Source organism: Zingiber officinale, chromosome 3A, assembly GCF_018446385.1.
Source record: "Zingiber officinale cultivar Zhangliang chromosome 3A, Zo_v1.1, whole genome shotgun sequence".
NCBI classification, from domain to species: Eukaryota; Viridiplantae; Streptophyta; class Magnoliopsida; order Zingiberales; family Zingiberaceae; genus Zingiber; species Zingiber officinale.
The window spans coordinates 160,359,673-160,376,710 of record NC_055990.1 but is presented as its reverse complement, the minus strand read 5'-3'; the positions used below and the strand labels follow the sequence as shown (position 1 = coordinate 160,376,710).

Sequence of the window (17,038 nt, the reverse complement as noted above, 5' to 3'; positions counted from 1 at the left end):
TATTTCTTTAATATCCCTTATTATTTAATTACCGGATCTTACATGAGGTAAATGCAATCATGGAGGAACCTCCCTCAATGGTGTACGACAAGAAGGAAGAAGTACAAATTCATCCAGCCCGACTGGAGGCTACCACTTTCATAGCCGCTGACCTGGTTGTCAAAAAGGAGCTAGTTGCTTATCTAAGGCAAATTCATGATGTGTTCGCATGGGTGACTAACGAGCTTCCGGACATCTCATCGACCATTGCGCAGCACGAGCTACACATCCGACCGGATGTCAGGCCAATTAAACAAAAGAAAAGAGACTTCAGTTCGGAGCAAAATCTGATCATCCGAGCATAAGTAGATAAACTACTGGAGGCCAATCACATACGCGAGGTGCAGTTTCCAAGCTGGCTTGCTAATGTGGTGCTAGTCTCCAAGCCAGGAAATAAATGACGGGTCTGTATCGATTTTCAAGATTTAAACAAGGCATGCCCAAAGAACTACTGTCTGATATCGTACATTGATCAAATGGTAGACTCGATGACGGGTTGTGAGCTGATCTGCATATTGGATGCGTACCAGGGATACCACCAGGTGCCACTCGCCAGAGACGATCAAGAGAAGGTCAGATTCATAATGACCGACGAAACTTTCTTCTATAATGTGATGTTGTTCGGAATGAAAAATACAGGACCCACTTATCAGAAGCTGATGAACAAGGTGTTCCAACAGCAGATCGGTAGAAACATGGAGGTATATGTCGATGACATTTTGATAAAATTCCTCTGAGCCATTGATCTCTGTGCAGATATTGAGGAGACTTGTCGAACACTAAGAAGCTACAGAATCAATCTCAATCCAAACAAGTGTTTGTTCAGAGCAAGAAGCAGGTGCTTCCTCAATTATATAGTGACCGAGCGGGGGATCGAATTGAATCTCAGCAAAGTACAAGCGCTTCAAGACATGCCACCACCGCGCGACTTAAAGGAAGCTCAGCGGCTGACCGAGTGAATCATGACGTTATCCAAGTTCATCTCCAGATCCTCCGACTGAAGCCATTAGTTCTTCAAAGTTCTACGTTGAGCTATAAAATTTCAATGGGATGTCGAATGTGATAAAGCGTTGGAGGAGCTCAAGACTTATCTATCTTCTTTACCTATACTGGCGAAGCCCATCGTTAGTGAGCCACTCTAGATATACTTGTTGTCAACAGAGTGAGTGGTCGACTCAGCGATGGTGTGACAGAATGACACTGAACAATAGCCGATGTATTTTTTAAGTCATATATTGAAAGATGTTGAATGTCATTACATCTGTCTTGAGAAACTGGTGTACAAGCTGGTCCTAACCACTCGGAAGTTATGCCTATACTTTTTGTCGCATTTGATCATCGTGTTGACTAACAGCACTCTAGGGCGGGTCCTCCTCAATCCCAAAGCATCCGGGCGGCTAATTAAGTGAATTTTGAAGCTGAGTGAATTTGACATCTTGTATTAGCCTTGAACGGCAATCAAGGCACAAGCCTTGGCCGATTTTGTGACAAAAGTGTAGAACGTCGAATCAAAAATCACTTGGAGGATCGATGTGGGCGGGTCGTCCACTCGGCTTGGCAGCGGCATGGGCATACTTCTAATATCATCATGTGAAGATCGATTGCAATTGCCCGTTCGGCTAGACTACAGAGCCATGAACATTGAGACAGAGTACGAAGTATTGATAGCTGGTCTGCAAGCAGCAAGGCATGTGGGAGCTATGCGGGTGTTGCTCCACTTTGACTATCAATTAGTGGCGCAGTTGCTCTCAGGAATTTTTGAAATAAATAATGCCAGACTAAGGCTATATGCGGAAGCATTCGAAAAGTTGAAGATTGCATTTCATTAAGTCATTATTCAAAAAATCCTCCGAGTGGAGAACCAATACGCGGACGAACTGACAAAGTTAGCAAGTTCCTTGACTCTGGTGGTGTTGGAGAAGCCGATCGAGCAGGTGATGATGGTGCCCCATATAGATAGGTTAACTATGGGAGCTACCGACGACTGAAGGATGCCTCTAATCAAGTAACTCTGATAAGGGAACAAGTTGGGTGATGAGGAGCAAACTCAGCTACTAAAAAAAGGGTCGAACAGTTCACATTGATTAGAGACCATCTGTACAAGAGAGCCTACTCAAAACCTTTGCTCAAGTGCATCGGATTAGATGATGTTCAGTATATTCTGCAAGAAGTTCACCAAGGCTCCTGCGGAAGTCGCTCAAGTGGAGGGTCATTAACAAGAAAAATCCTACTGGCAAAATATTTCTGGTTCACTCTGCAAGCTAACATCACACGGACAGTGACGACCTGCATCTCTTGCCAAATATATCAAAACATATCGCATAGGCCAACTGAGGAACTGAAGATCCGTGGTGTTATGCCCGTCCGATTAATGGTACATGGATATTGTAGGGTCCTTTTTGATGACGACTTGACAAAGGAAGTTTCTCCTAATAACGGTGAACTATTTCTTCAAATGAGTAGAGGGTGAGTCGTTAGTGAAAATAATCGAGCAGATGATAATAAATCACTTGGAATCCCGGGAAATGTTTATAAACGTCTGGCCAATCTTGAACTCAGTCATGCTTTCCTAATTATAAACACTTACAAATGAGATAACAATTTTACACTTCAATCGTTTGTCCTCGTAAGAAATGTTTATAAACGCATAATAATCCCGGGAAATATTATTCAGCACCAAGTTTATACTCTTGGCTGAATACAATTATCCCAGTTAGTGGTTAAACGCCGTCGCCGGTGCCGGCGCCGGCGGCCTTCGCAGTGTCGTAGGACGCGTGAAGCCCGAAGAAGAAGTAGTAGACGAGCAGCAGCAGAGACCATATGGCGAACCTCATGTACGACGGCCCATCGATCGACCCGAGTAGGAAGATGTTGATCGCGATCGACGCAGAGGGCAGCCATGGAACTAACGGAACACCCCACATCTCCGGGATCCTCGCCTGCGGCACCGCCCACCACAAGTACCCCGTCGCCACCAACCACACCACAAAGGCCAACAAATACCAGATCCACCCCTCGACTCCTATCGCCCAAAGCATTGCCGCAGCCACTGAAGCCGCCAGGATCACTGTGATGGCGGCCACGAGCTTTCTCCGGTTCGCCTCGGTTGTTTCGCCTGCGACGTAGTAGCGGCGGACGAGGAGGGCGACGGCTACGAGCATGAAGATGAATAGCGTGGAGATGGAGAGGAGGTTGGAGAGGACGTTGAGGGCGGTGAAGAAGGCGATGATGGCGGTGGCAATGAGCATGAAGATGGTGGCATTGATAGGGGTGCCGGTGGCGCTGTGCACCTGCGCGAACCACGGGGGCACCATGTGTGTGCGAGCTATGTGGGTGAGATAGCGCGCCTGGCCGACGGCGGACACCAGCAGCACCGTCGTCATTCCCTTGAGCGCGCCGAAGGCCACGATGTACTTGGCCCAATCCATACCAATGGCAGAGAACGCTACCGAAAATGGCGCGTCGGGGTCAATTTGGTAATAGGGCTGCATCAAGCAGAGAGTGATCGCCATCAGGCAATAGCACGCCGTAGTGATGGTCATCGATCCCACGAGCCCCAGCGGGATGTCCTTCGCCGGGTTCTTCGTCTCCTCCGCCATGGTGGACACGGCGTCGAAGCCAATGTAGGCGAAGAAAAGCACGGAGGCGGCCGCGAAGATGCCGTGGGCACCGAAGGGGGCGAAGTTGGCGGTGAGGTTCTTGGTGTCGGCTTGGGTGAGCCCAGTGATGATGATGAAGATGATGATGGCGAGGTGGATGATGGAGGCCACATAGTTGAAGCGGGAGCTCCCCTTGGTTGAAATCACGGCCGCGAAGCAGATCAAAGTGATGACGACGACGGCGATAGGATCGAGCCGGTTGTAATCGGGTGCAAAGATGGGGGCGTAGATGCGGAAATCGTTGGGGTGGTGGTTGAGGAGCGTGGCGAAGTAGGATGTCCACGAACGGGCGACGGCCGCGCCACCAATTATGTACTCGAGGATGATGTTGCCGGCCGCCACGAAGGCCACGAAGTCACCGAGCTCAACTCGCAAGTACGCAAATGAACCACCTGATCACAATTTAGTCCCACAACGTCAATCCACGCTCAAGTTGAGTAACCAGATCGCTTATAAAACACATTGGGATCGTAAAGAGCAGCGTTATACCGGCGACAGGGATCTCGATGGCGAACTCGGTGTAGCAGAAGACGGAAAGCATTGCGGAGACGCCGGAGATGACGTAGGAGAGGATGACGGCGGGTCCAGCGGAATCGCGAGCTTCCTGGCCAGTGAGGACGAAGATGCCCGAGCCGATGACGGCGCCGATCCCGAACCAGATGAGATCCCACCAGGTGAGCGTTTTCTTCATTTCGTTTCCACTTCGAGCCTTGATCTCGTTGATCTCGAACTTGTCGACGGAGCGGGCCGTGAAGCGATCCTTGAACCGGAGGCCCGTCTCACGGAGGGCCTTTGTGTAGTTGGCCCAGCTCTGGAACGATTCCTCCGGCAGGAAGTCCTCCTTGCTGCAAGAGCACAAGCGCCTCCTCATCTTCCCGCCGGAGTCGTTTTCTCCAACACTCGCCATTTTACTGCCTCAAACAAACAAACAAACAAAAACTAGAAAAATATTTGTTCCCACTTAATCACAAGGGATTTGGGGGATGATGGGAAACGGAAGGGTCGAATGGCAATAAATACAGAAGGGAGTTAGGCTAAGAAAGGATTTGAACAGCGGTTCACAGGGCAGAATTAGGAGTTTAAAAGAGAGTTTGAGGCTTTGAGTCAATTTGGGATGCCCAAATTCTGACCCGGTTCCAACAACGAGTTTCTGTTTTAGGGGGGATTCCAATTTGGATGGCAGGCCAACGAAGCGCAGTCTGTTTATGCTTCTGCTGCTAGCTATGCTAATTGTTTCAGTAAGGTTATTTTTGGTAATTTATATTTTCCTTTTATTTGGTAACCAAAAGATTCTTAAATAGTTATTTTTTTAATAACTTCCAAAGTATAAATCGATTTATAAAATAATTTCCAGTTATTTTTTTCATCAAAATAATGTCATTAAATATGGCTAACAGCGCTCATGAAGATCAAAATATTTAATTTAAAATGTATTTATTAATCTACAATTGAAATTTATCACTAAATTATTGCAAACTGTTTTATAAATTAATTTATGAGCAGTGACAACACGATATTGTCCGTATTAGTTTGAACCTTATCTTTAAAAGGAATAAGATTTATGTAATATATTTGTTATATTTACATCTCAATTTTTTTTTATTAACATACTCTGATTTTAACACGTACTCTGATTTTATCACTCACACTCATATTTATTCTTATTTTATAATCAATAAATAAATAAAAATATTTTAAACTTTCACGGTAACGATAAATCTATCAGCATATGGGATGTATTTATTTATTATTTATTTTATTTGTTAAAAAATATAAATTTTAAAATTAAAAATTAAATATAAATTTAGTGGTCCATGAACATTTATTTTATTTAATAAATATATTTAAAAAAATTAATATTATTTTTAAAAAGTAAGATTATTATTAAAAATAATAATAATAATTTAAATATTTTAAAACATATTTAAAATGTATTTATTTAATATGATATAATATTAAAATAATTGAGTGGACTGTAAGATTCATAAATAATGAGTATTAATATTAAAAAGAATATAAATTAAAGAGATATATTGTTATAATGAGTTTATGATAATACATCTTATATTTTTTGATGAGATGATCAATATTATAATAGTGATGTATTATGAATATTCTAATAAAATATGCTCATTATTTAACAAATTGATCATTGCTAAAGCATTTATATTGGTGTTAATATGTGAATATTATAATATCTAAATTGGGGTTACAATGGTAGTGGAAAAGTGGAATTCACTACTCCAACGATCTCATAATGTTGGTTTCATAATCATATGTTAGAAGTCCTCACATGGTCGATTCCTTGATTATCTATGAAGAGATAATTTGAGAAGTCGTAGTTTGCCACTACAAGATAGGAGTGTCCATATTAGCTAATTCTATATCACTCACGTATTAATAACATTACATTCTTTGACATTATTAATCTTCGAATTTTATATAAAAAAATTTAAATATAAAAAAATTAAATTTTAGAAAAATGAATTAAAAATGAATAAATAGATTGTGAAACATATCAATAGTCGATGCTAATGTTAAAAATGATTGTGAGTGTGTTGTGTTAATATAAAAGTGATGTCAGTATAATATATGTACGTGCATTGTATTTGAAAAGATAATATATATTAATGTTTAAATAAATATAGATGTCCTTAATATGTAGATGTTGTAGAATCATTATGTGTCGATAGAAAGGGGTGAATATCGACCCATTATTTTTTTTCAATTTTACTTTTCATTAGAGTTAGTGTGCAGTGGAATATAATAACTAAAATAATAAGAAATACATACAGAATTTACTTGATTCCTAACATTCCAAGGTCAGTACGTCCAAGGGCTAATTATGAGAGACATTCATCCAATAGTGGTCTCCTTTCCATAGTTTTGTAGAGGTGGAAAAACTCGTCTTATAGTTTAGAGTACAAGTACAAATAAGATTTAGAATTAAGTACTCTTAGGATCCAGAAGAGTTAGAGGGGGTGAATAGCTTGCTTGCTTGTTTTAATGATGATGTTGCAACGGAAAACACTCGAAGCAAGACTCCCAATGCTAACATAAAAATTTATTTGGTATCCATTTCAAACGAGATGACTATTATAAGGATCTGATTTTCTCACACACATCCACTATGAAAAAACTCTTTTATGGAAATACTCTAGAGGTGAAGAAACCTAGTACAACACCTCTCAACAAGAATATAATATAATACAAGAAGTAAATGCAAGATTACAAGTGAAAATCCTTTTTTGCTTTGTCTCTTATTGATGTTGAAGCCTTTTGTAAGTTTGGAAATGCAGCAGTACTTCAACCCTAAGCTCCCAAGAATCGATTCAACTTTTCCATAATCGATTATCACATCATCCGATCGTTTGCACACCTATAGAACGACTCTTTTTGAATGTTAATTGATCAGTGAGCCATCCCAATTGATTCAGATAGCCTTAATCAATTATCCAATCAATTTTGCGACTTTTTGTCCACTTAAGAAAAGATTTTAATCGATTAGCCCGATTAAGTCTTCTTAATCAATTAACTCAATCGATTCACTTTCTCGCGACAAAAACACATACCTAATCGATTGACTCAATCAATTAGCATGTTTAGAATTGATTGACCAATTGATTTCGTCACCTTAGGTTCTTGTGACAACCTATCGTAATTGATTGGTCAAGCTTAATCGATTGAACCAATTGATTCAGGTCATTTTTGTGTTCTCACAAGAACCTTATAATTGATTACCTAATTGACTAGCTTAGGAACAATCAATTGGCCTACTCGATTGTTCCAATCCTAACTTCCTTAATCCAAGTCTAGAGTTCTCTTGCTCAACATTCTGTTAATCATGACATGCTAAGACTACATTACCAAGTGTCCGGTCAAACCTTTGACTCACTTGAACTTTTTTCCTTGTCCCAAGTGTTCTGTCAACCTTAACCCACTTGGACTTCCACACACTAGGTATCCGGTCAACTTTGATCCACTTGGATTTTCACATGCTTGGCTTCACTTACTAGAGTACCACCTAGCTTCACTCACTAGAATTTTTCCACCTGATTTCACTCACCAGGATTTTCATATGCTTAGCTTCACTTACTATCGCTTTTCACCTGACTTTACTCATCAAGACTTTCCAACTGTCTGGCTTCACTCACTGAGACTTTTCAATTGTCCGGCTTCACTTATTTGGACTTTTCAACTGTCTGCTTCACTCACTACGACTTTTCCTAATCAAGTGTCCGGTCAACATTGATCAAGGAGATCTTTTAGAGCTTTTCATTGCCCTTGGATTGACAACCACCTAGATTGTAACCAAGTAAATAGTGTACCACATCTCTTTAGATATTAATTTAAGTTATTATTATTGTTGCTTTTAATTTGAGTTGAAAGAACAGGAAATGTATTGTTTTCTTTTTCAGGTTATTCACATCTCCCTCCTACTGGTCTCCAAGGGTCCTAACAAGTGGTGTTAGGGCAATGACGCCTCAGAAGGATTAACCGCCGACTGAAACGAGATGATGGCCGGTGCAAGCATTTACCCACCAAAATTCGAGGTGACTTCGCGCACTGGAAACGTCAGATGGAGGTATTCTTTAAAACGGGTTTTGAAATTTTATTAAGCGTGAAATATGATTTCGCAGTTCCGAAAGACAAAGAAGAATATCAATGGATGAAGAAGAAGCAAGCCGACTTCGTGACAAATGGTAAAGTAGAATTTCATCTACTCAGCATCTTTCTGCCCTAGAAAGTAAATCGAATCGACAGCTACGACTCTGCCAAAGAGCTTTGGGAGAAGTTCCTAGAATTCCACGAAGGTACTTCTAAAGCAAAATTGGCAAAGCGAGACATCCTCCAAACCCTGCTGACAAATCTGTGAATGAACAATGGAGAAAAGGTAGTACAACTTCAAACTCGGATCAAAGAGCTCATCACTCAGCTCAACAATCTCGGAGAAACGATAACAAATCGAGATTCAATTCGGTATGCGCACTACAAGAAAAACCCTCATAGACATCGGTGAAACAACAACAGTTTTAAGCAAAAATCGATGTCTTTAAGTATTTTACACCGATTTTTCCAAAAACTGGTGTCTATGAGCGTAGATTTTCGCTCATAGACATTGGTTTTTTAGGCGATGTCTATGAGCGCTTTTTTTTCGTTAATAGACACCGATTTTAACAGCGGTTTTTAAAATCCGGTGTTAATGAACCAAAATAAAATAATTTAATTTTTCCACCCATACTTAGCGAAAATTTGTAACACTTCACTCTTCCCTCCAAACCTAAACCTAGAGCGTCGTCCACCGTATACACTTCACTCTTCCCTCCAACAGTTCACTCTTCACTCAGCCTCACCTCCCTCTTCTCCTCTCCAAGCTCTCTGCGGAGACAGATCTGAGAGTTCCCGAGATCCAGTCGTTGTCAGATCTTCCTGTCGATAAGGTAAACTTCCTTCCTCGACCCGGGATCTAGGCGATTTCTTCGCCGCAATGTACCTCTCTTGCGTTTTCCGTCGAGATCTAAGGACCTACGATTCTGGATCTGCTATTTTTATCTTCAGATTCTTGCTTAAAGTTACTTTGTTTGAGTTTTTTTTTCATTATCTTGTTGGTCCAACGGTGCCTCAGATCGAGCTGCCTTTCTGATCTTATTGCCCCGTCTGGTAATTTCTCTTTTCTACTTCCAGATCTGTACGATTTCTCTGCTGTATTTAATTTAATTTCTCCTCGGATCCATCTTGTATTAGCTTTGTAGGTTGTGACCTATTGATTTCACATGCGGAAGGAAGAACTTGCTTTTTTCCATTTAGGGTTTACTACTTATTTCGTCTTGGTGTTTATTAAATTATTACTTGGTTAAGATGTTGAAAAAGCTTAAAATTAGAGTTTTTTTTTACTTTCTAGATTCGATTGGTTGAGCATTGATTTCATTTGTTTCTGAAGTGGCTTTTGTTGCATTTATTATCTAGAAGATTTCTCTATTGAAGGGAGAAAAAGAGATTCTAAGGGTTGAATGACACGTTGCTTTGTTTTTGACTCTGACTTCTTCAGTCATCTTGTGAATTGTGAAGGAAGTTGATGTTGGATCTTAGGCTTGAGTTGTAAGAAGAAAGAGCATAGAAGAAACAGTTCCAAATGGGGCCTTTTTCATTCTCCAAGAAATTATCTTCATTGTCTACATTGGCTTTACTGGCCGTGTTTCTGTTTTGCGTCTCTAGTAATGCATTTTATCTCCCTGGTAGTTATATGCACACCTACATACCTGGTGAGAGCATATATGCCAAAGTTAATTCCCTCACCTCTATTGAGATTGAGCTCCCATATAGCTAACATTTTTAAAATAATCCAGTCTAAAATGTAAAGAGTTTAACTAAATTTTCTCATAAAAATAAAGCAACATAGTAGCAGGTTTCAACATATAAATCATATGCAATGGTGTTGGCTGACTTGGAAAGGAAGAGCAAGAAGAGCAGGAGAACAAAAGAAGAAGAAGAGAAGAGGGGGGTTTTTATATTACATAAGGCTTTGGATTCCTTCAGTTTGTTAGTCGTTGTAGACTACCGAAGCTGATCTCCAGGGCTCCCTAACAAGTTCATCAATTGCTGCTGGAGCCTACCTTCTATTTGGTGCTGGCGTTTCTGTTCTGTCGTCTCTATGCTGCTAGCATAGATGAATCATAATTTTCATTTAGAGCATAAATTACAAGTTTGCACTGGACCATATTTAGAAATTTAAAAAATGAGGTGACTGCATTAAGAAGCTTAGACATTATTTGCTAGTCTGTTATGGTAAATAAAGAGCCATAATTGCTGTGTTCTATGAATAGATACTGATTATTAGATTCACGGGTGCCAAGCTGTTCTAAAAATAATTGACCATCAGTTGCTGTTATTCATTTATTTGATTATGCCAAGTCAACTTCCATGCAAGGAAAATTGCTTTAGAACCAGAAATAGTTCATGCTTTGAAAGATCTAAAAAGATTTAGAGAAAGAGTCGATTTGACTATCTCTTTTTGTTTGGTTCAATCAATGGAGTTGTAGACTCAATTTGGATAATTTCTCCATTTCAACTAAGATATCTTGCTTTTGATTAGTTTTCATTTGTAATTACATTTTTAAAATAATTTTTTGTTTATTAGTGTAAATAAAAATTGTCTTTTGATTGGATTCATTGAGATGTCGGTAGGTATATCAATGACTTTCTTTTGTTTGTTGCAATGTAATTTGGGTTGAATGTAGGAGCCAGTATATGAACCATTTTTTTGGAATCCTGTTGCCATTTGGATCTTAGTTTGAATGTACTACAGTAGCTGATGTTTTATTGCCCTGGAACATTTTATTACCGCCAACTCAACAAACAAGCTTGCTATTGCTTTAATGTGCTTTTGTATACTTGGGGAATCTTAGGTGCTTGAATTACTGCTTTTGTGCCATGACAAGAATATGTAGGACATTTTGAGTTTTACCATTCGATTAGCACGAGTGCTGTACATAAATTTGTTCATGTAATATGTGGTTCGCATAACTTCAGAATAACTTGACACATGATAGAAAAAAAAAACTCCTATGATCTACTTTTGTCAAGAGTTGCTCAATCATTGTAACTCTAGTTAGTTTTTGTAGCATGTAAATTGTGTGACGGTCTTATGGATTACAAAAGATAAGTGCTTGAAAAATCAGCTGGAAAACAATGGCTCAAAGGAATGCTACTGTCAATGCAAGTCCTAAGGAAATTTGGCATACACAATAGAATGGCTCAAACTTTGTTACTAACTTAAACTGAAAGAAAAATATCATCTAATCAGACGTTTACCGAGTGCTATTTCAAAAGTTGGAAATGTGAGTGGCTGAAGGGGAAGAGAACACCAGAAAGAAATGGCTAATAACCCACATAACACAGTAGATGGAAATATTCTGTGAAGTTGGAAATAAATGGGTGATAGAACTGGAAAGAGTGTTTCTATACACCATAATAATCATAATAATCTACTATACAAGAAAAATCATAATTTCAAATGTGTTACTAGAAATATTCCAAGAAAAATCATAATAATCTACTATACACCATGCATCACTATATTTAACTTCTTTCAAATCAGTTACCTTATAACAGATTATTTCAAATGTGCAGATCAAAGAAGCTAAGCAAACAAGTAAAAATTACCAACAAAAGGTTACTTATCTCATTTTCAATCTCTATTTGAGTAGAATTTACAGCATCTTTAATTTCTCTTATGTAAGCAACAAATTGCTTTATATCCATATTGACTATTTTATTCTATTCAAGTAAGACAACTGAAGAATCAATTAAATGGTGAGAGGACAACCAAGAAGGATGTTGCAAAGTTCCCAAAGCCTCCAGTGGCTCCTTTAGGATGGAGGCCTCCTTTACAAAGAATCACCAATCAGTTGTCACCCTCAGGACATCAAACAAGCAGAGGTGCCCATCCAGTAATAGATAAAGAGAATTGTCTATTAACAAATAAAACTACTGGGGAAGATTTAGTTAAATCTCTGCACAGAGCAAGAAGGATAACGTTGGCACCAGTAAGAAGAATATTTGTGTACTATCTATTACCTTTTGATGTTGTAAGAAGAATAGTCATGTGTAATTTGTGGATACTGACTTGATGTGCACAATATCTATTATCTTTTTTATGTTGTAAGAAGAATATTTATGTGTTGGTTATATAGATATTGACTTGGTGTGTTTAGATACATCGGTGCATTTTTATTTGTGATTTTCTTAGTGAATTAATAATACTAACTTAATTTTATGATTTGCTTGGTGATAATATTGGTTTTTCATTATTTTGGAAATCAAATTTGTGTCGTTAAGTAATACTGATATTACATCGGTTTTCCATCGCTGCAAAATCGATGTCATTAACTAATATTACATCGGTTGTATACCGCTGCCAAAACTGGTGTTATTAACATATAATATTACATCGGTTTTACACCCGATGTCGTTAAGTGATAGTACATCGGTTATAATCCGATGTCTAAAATGGCAGACCTTTTACATCGCTTTCATAGACATCGACCGAAAATGTAATAGACATCGGTGGAAAACCGATGTCTATGAGGGTTTTTGTTGTAGTGGCGCTCAACGCTTTCCCGAGAACTCTAGAGTGGTCATCTTTAGTAGATGCATACTACATCTCTAAGGTCTTCGAGATAAATACACTAGAGAATTTATTTTCTACTGTTAAACTTTGTAAAACTCAATGTGCAGATTCTAAAAAAAAACAAAAAGTCGAACAACGATCTTGCTTTGAAAGCCAAGATGGAAGATCCTGACTTTGAAGTGTCAATCAACGAAGATGAAGTGGCACTATTGGTAAGAAAGTTTAATAAATTCATTAAAACTAATAAATTTAAATCACAATCAAGAAAGCATTATCAAAACAAAAGGAATGTCCGATATTATAACTGCAACGAAGAAGGGCACTTCAAGGATGACTGCTCAAAATTGAAGAACAGGGACAAGGAGAAGGACAAGGGCAACAAACTAAAGTACAAGAACTTGAAGGTCACATGGGACGAATCATCATCCTCTGAGTCTGAGATCGAGGCCTTCGCCAAACTTGCCCTAATGGCAAGCCATCAAGAAGATGAAAGCAGCTCAGAAATGAGCATCAACGAAGGGGGAGGATCCTCAGAAGAAAGCTGCAGTGAAGGGGGAGCGTCAGATCACGAGGTAAGTGAGGTACGTGCACTATCTCCCAAACAGTCTTTTAATTTTATCAAAATATTTTCTAAAAATTTGTGCAAATTAGAAAAAGAAAATGCTAAATTAAAATTAAACTTAGCAAATTTTTGTCCATTAGAAATGAAAATGATAAATTGAAAATTCAAATCAAAAGTTTGAAGAATGACCATACATACTTGAATTTGAATAATTGTTAGAAACTAAAATCTAGAAATTATGGTAGACTAAACTAGTATATTAGACATCACCGGGGGTAAATTAGGAATATTTCTAAAAATTATGTACCCCAAATTTTCAATTAACCTAGTAGGTAAGAACTTATATTGGGTTCCAAAAAGATACTAAGAGAAAAATTCTTTTTAAAAGGGTTGAATGCGAGAAAGAAAATTAAATATTAATTTTTTTAAAAGATTTTGTTTAAGAAAGTGGTTGTTGCTCCATTATCCAAGAAGATGTAGTGTCTCACCACAGCCTGAGAGTCTATTATTGAAACAAATATTTAATTAGCTAACTATTAAAACGATTTACCATTATAATTTGTTAACAAGTTAAAAAAAATTTAACAATTTTTTTTATTTTTCAAAATACATAGTATGACTTTATTGAAATTTTCAACTATTCTGTTTACTATTTTTTTAAGTACCCTCAAAATTAATTTCAAAATATTCTAACTTCTTATGTTATTTTTCCTATTTTATTTATGCGATCAAAGGGGAGGAATAGGTACAAGTTTAGGGGGAGTAAGAGACATTTTAAAAAACAAATCACATTTTATTGCCTAATTTAGTAACTTATGTTATTGCAATTTGTTTGTTTTTTTTCCTAACTTGAACTTGGGTTGTTGCACATTAAAAATGGGAAGATTGTTAGAACCCTGTGGTAGTTTTGATGTAATCAATCAGGTTAAGTTAGATCCTGTTGTGTTTGACCTTTGTGTCTAAGTGTGCAAGAGTTTAGAAACACAAGAAGTCAAGCGGAAGACGCAGCTAGCGAGAAGGATGGCACCGGAAGGGAGTCGACGGGGTCGGTGCATCCGAGGGATGAGGTGCTACGAAAAAGTACACCGATGGACGAGAAGAACGTGCACAACGTTTCGAAGGATGAGAAGTCGGAGCGGAAGTTTGCTCGAGGAGAAGATCGAAAAATGGGTCCAGGTGAGCCCTATTTTGGATGGTCGCGATCACCCAGACGATCAAAGCAGCAGAAGAGCGAAAGAAGGTTAAAAATGCTGCTGGAGACGCCTTCAAAGGGAGTTGAAGGCGCCTCCAAGGCGTCTCCATGGCGCCTCTGCACCTCACTGTGGAAGGCTCCTTCGATGAACAGTACGAAGGCGCCTTCCAACCCTATAGAAGGTGCCTTTGACCAAGCTGATATTTTCGTTGCCAAAAGATAAAATTTTATCCTTTGACGCCTCGCTAGAGGCGCCTTCTAGCCCTATAGAAGGCGCCTTCAAGCCATGAATAAGATTTTCTAGGGACTATAAAAAAAATCCCTAGATCTAGGAAATAATAAATCAACTCCTGTATTCTTTTCCTAGTAACTGTCTGAGCGTTTAACGATTGTAAGAGGCTTCTCCGCCTACACAAAGGAGATCTTTTAGAGCTTTTCATTGCCCTTGGATTAACAACCACATAGATTGTAACCAAGTAAATAGTGTGCCTCGTCTCTTTAGTTATTAATTTAAGTTATTATTATTGTTTCTTTTAATTTGAGTTGAAAGAATGGGAAATGTATTGTTTTCTTTTTCAGGTTATTCACATCTCCCTCCTACCGGCCTCGAAGGGTTGTAACAGTTCACATACTTTTCATTATCTCCAAATGCTCATCCTTGAGCATACACTCGTCGCCCAATGCTCAACCTTGAACATTCACAACATGACAATGAAAATTTCTCATCTCCCATTGTTTTTCAATGCTCAATTTTGAGCATTCATAATGATCCTGTCCGAACCAAGAATCAGCGGACGCTGGGCACGTGGCGCTCTCTGCTGGATCCTCGAGTGCTCCGGCGAACCTACAACAAAACCGAGCCGGGAGGGGTGCCCCGGCGACGGTCCTCCGACGCTCAAGTCAGGTAAGTGGTGGAGAAAGTGGCTGCCAAATTTGTATCATGCGTACCTTTGGCGAAGTAATAGCCTCTTTATATAGGACGGAGAAGGAACTGATGCACGCCCACCGAGGTGTGTACGTGTCAGCAACCCATACCACGGTATGCACTTGTCAGAGAGCTTACCTGACACCATGCTGCCACAGTCCGAGCATGTTCTTTGATGGGACGGCAGGACCACCCGTTGTCAGACTAGAAGTATGGCACAGCCATACGACTTGACGGCTGTCAGAAGATGTCCCCGTCTTTTACCCACCGTCTGACTGGGGTGCCCGGCCCGCCGGGCGGGCGATGAACGTCGTCCGGACGGCCTTGATTCTTTGCGCCGTCCGGGCGGCACCTCCTTCCGCTCGGTCATTACGCATTGCTTTATTTGAGCGTCGGACCCCTGGTCCCTACCAGGGTGCCTTTTACTATCAGATTTCCCTTTCTTCTGAGTCCGGTCGGCTCGCCCCTTTCGGGTGATTATGGGGTTCCGGATTTTTACCGCCGGATCACTTGCCTTCCTCTCGAGTCTAGTCGAAGGAGGCAAAGTCCGACTGACTGGACTGCCGATCTGTCGAACAATGATCATTGCCTTAGGCCGCTCGGCCAGGCATAAAGATGCTCATCCGTGCGGCGATATCTATCTGTCCGGCGATACTTTACCCATGCCTTGTATTTTCTGGGAATCGATGTCCGTTGTTCTCCCACACTACCCCTCACGTGCTCTGCGCACGGTAAGGGGAGCTCATTAAATGCGGCTAGTAACCGGCTGACGCATGACTTCCGATGGGACAGCCGCCGTTTGAAACGGACGATCCGATGACAACCTCGATATCGACGACCTGGATCGGACGGTGGAGATCGTTTCCGGGCGGCGATATAAGACCCTTGACTTCGTTTCCGCCGCATTTCGTCTTCTTCGTTTCCAAACTCCTGTCATTCCCCCTCTCGCCGGCGACTTTGTTCTCAGACTTTCCGACGATCACACGGCTTCTTCCGGTCATCTTCCTCGCCTGTAAGAGCCTTTTTCTCGCTTCAGACGCATTCTTCTTTCTGTTAATCATCCTTTTCAGCCGGTTTTCTTCCTTTGCTTGAACCATCCTCTTCTATCTCGCATTCTGGCCTTTCGATCATGACCAGTACCTCGCAGTCAACCGGCGGTGCTCCGGGTCTTTGGTACTCGAACATGGAAAGTCGGTTCGACGAGGAAGACGCCATGCGCCTCACTAGAGCATATGACCTACCGACCGACCACGAAATAGTGTTAGCCAAGCCTTCCGATCGGCCTAACGATCCTCCGCCCGGCACTGTTGTCTTCTTCCGGGATCAATTCCTGGCCGGACTACGTTTTCCTCCTCACAAGTTTTTCTTAGAAGTTTGCAACTATTTCCGCATTCCGCTCGGCCAAGTAGTTCCTAATTCTATTAGGTTGCTGAGCGGAGTGGTAGTTTTGTTCAAACTGAACGGCATTCCCTTAACCCCAAAAATCTTCCACTACTTCTACTATCCCAAGCAAGCCGAGTGGGGCACCTTT

General features: G+C 40.2%; 1 protein-coding gene across 1 annotated transcript; it reads right to left on the bottom strand.

The window, feature by feature from the left end:
• Nucleotides 1-2,759: 2,759 nt before the first annotated feature.
• LOC122050840 (cationic amino acid transporter 1-like) lies at nt 2,760-4,605 on the bottom strand. Its single transcript, XM_042611713.1, has 2 exons — nt 4,188-4,605; nt 2,760-4,090 (listed from the first exon to the last, which is right to left on the bottom strand). The coding sequence occupies exons 1-2, from the start codon at nt 4,603-4,605 to the stop codon at nt 2,760-2,762; spliced, it is 1,749 nt and encodes a 582-aa protein (XP_042467647.1).
• Nucleotides 4,606-17,038: the final 12,433 nt, after the last annotated feature.

Excerpts from the sequence above, each read along its gene's own strand:
- LOC122050840 (XM_042611713.1), bottom strand. The coding sequence starts at position 4,605 with ATGGCGAGTGTTGGAGAAAACGACTCCGGCGGGAAGATGAGGAGGCGC. Across the intron at positions 4,091-4,187 it reads CATCGAGATCCCTGTCGCCG|GTGGTTCATTTGCGTACTTG; the intron begins GTATAACGCTGC and ends AATTGTGATCAG.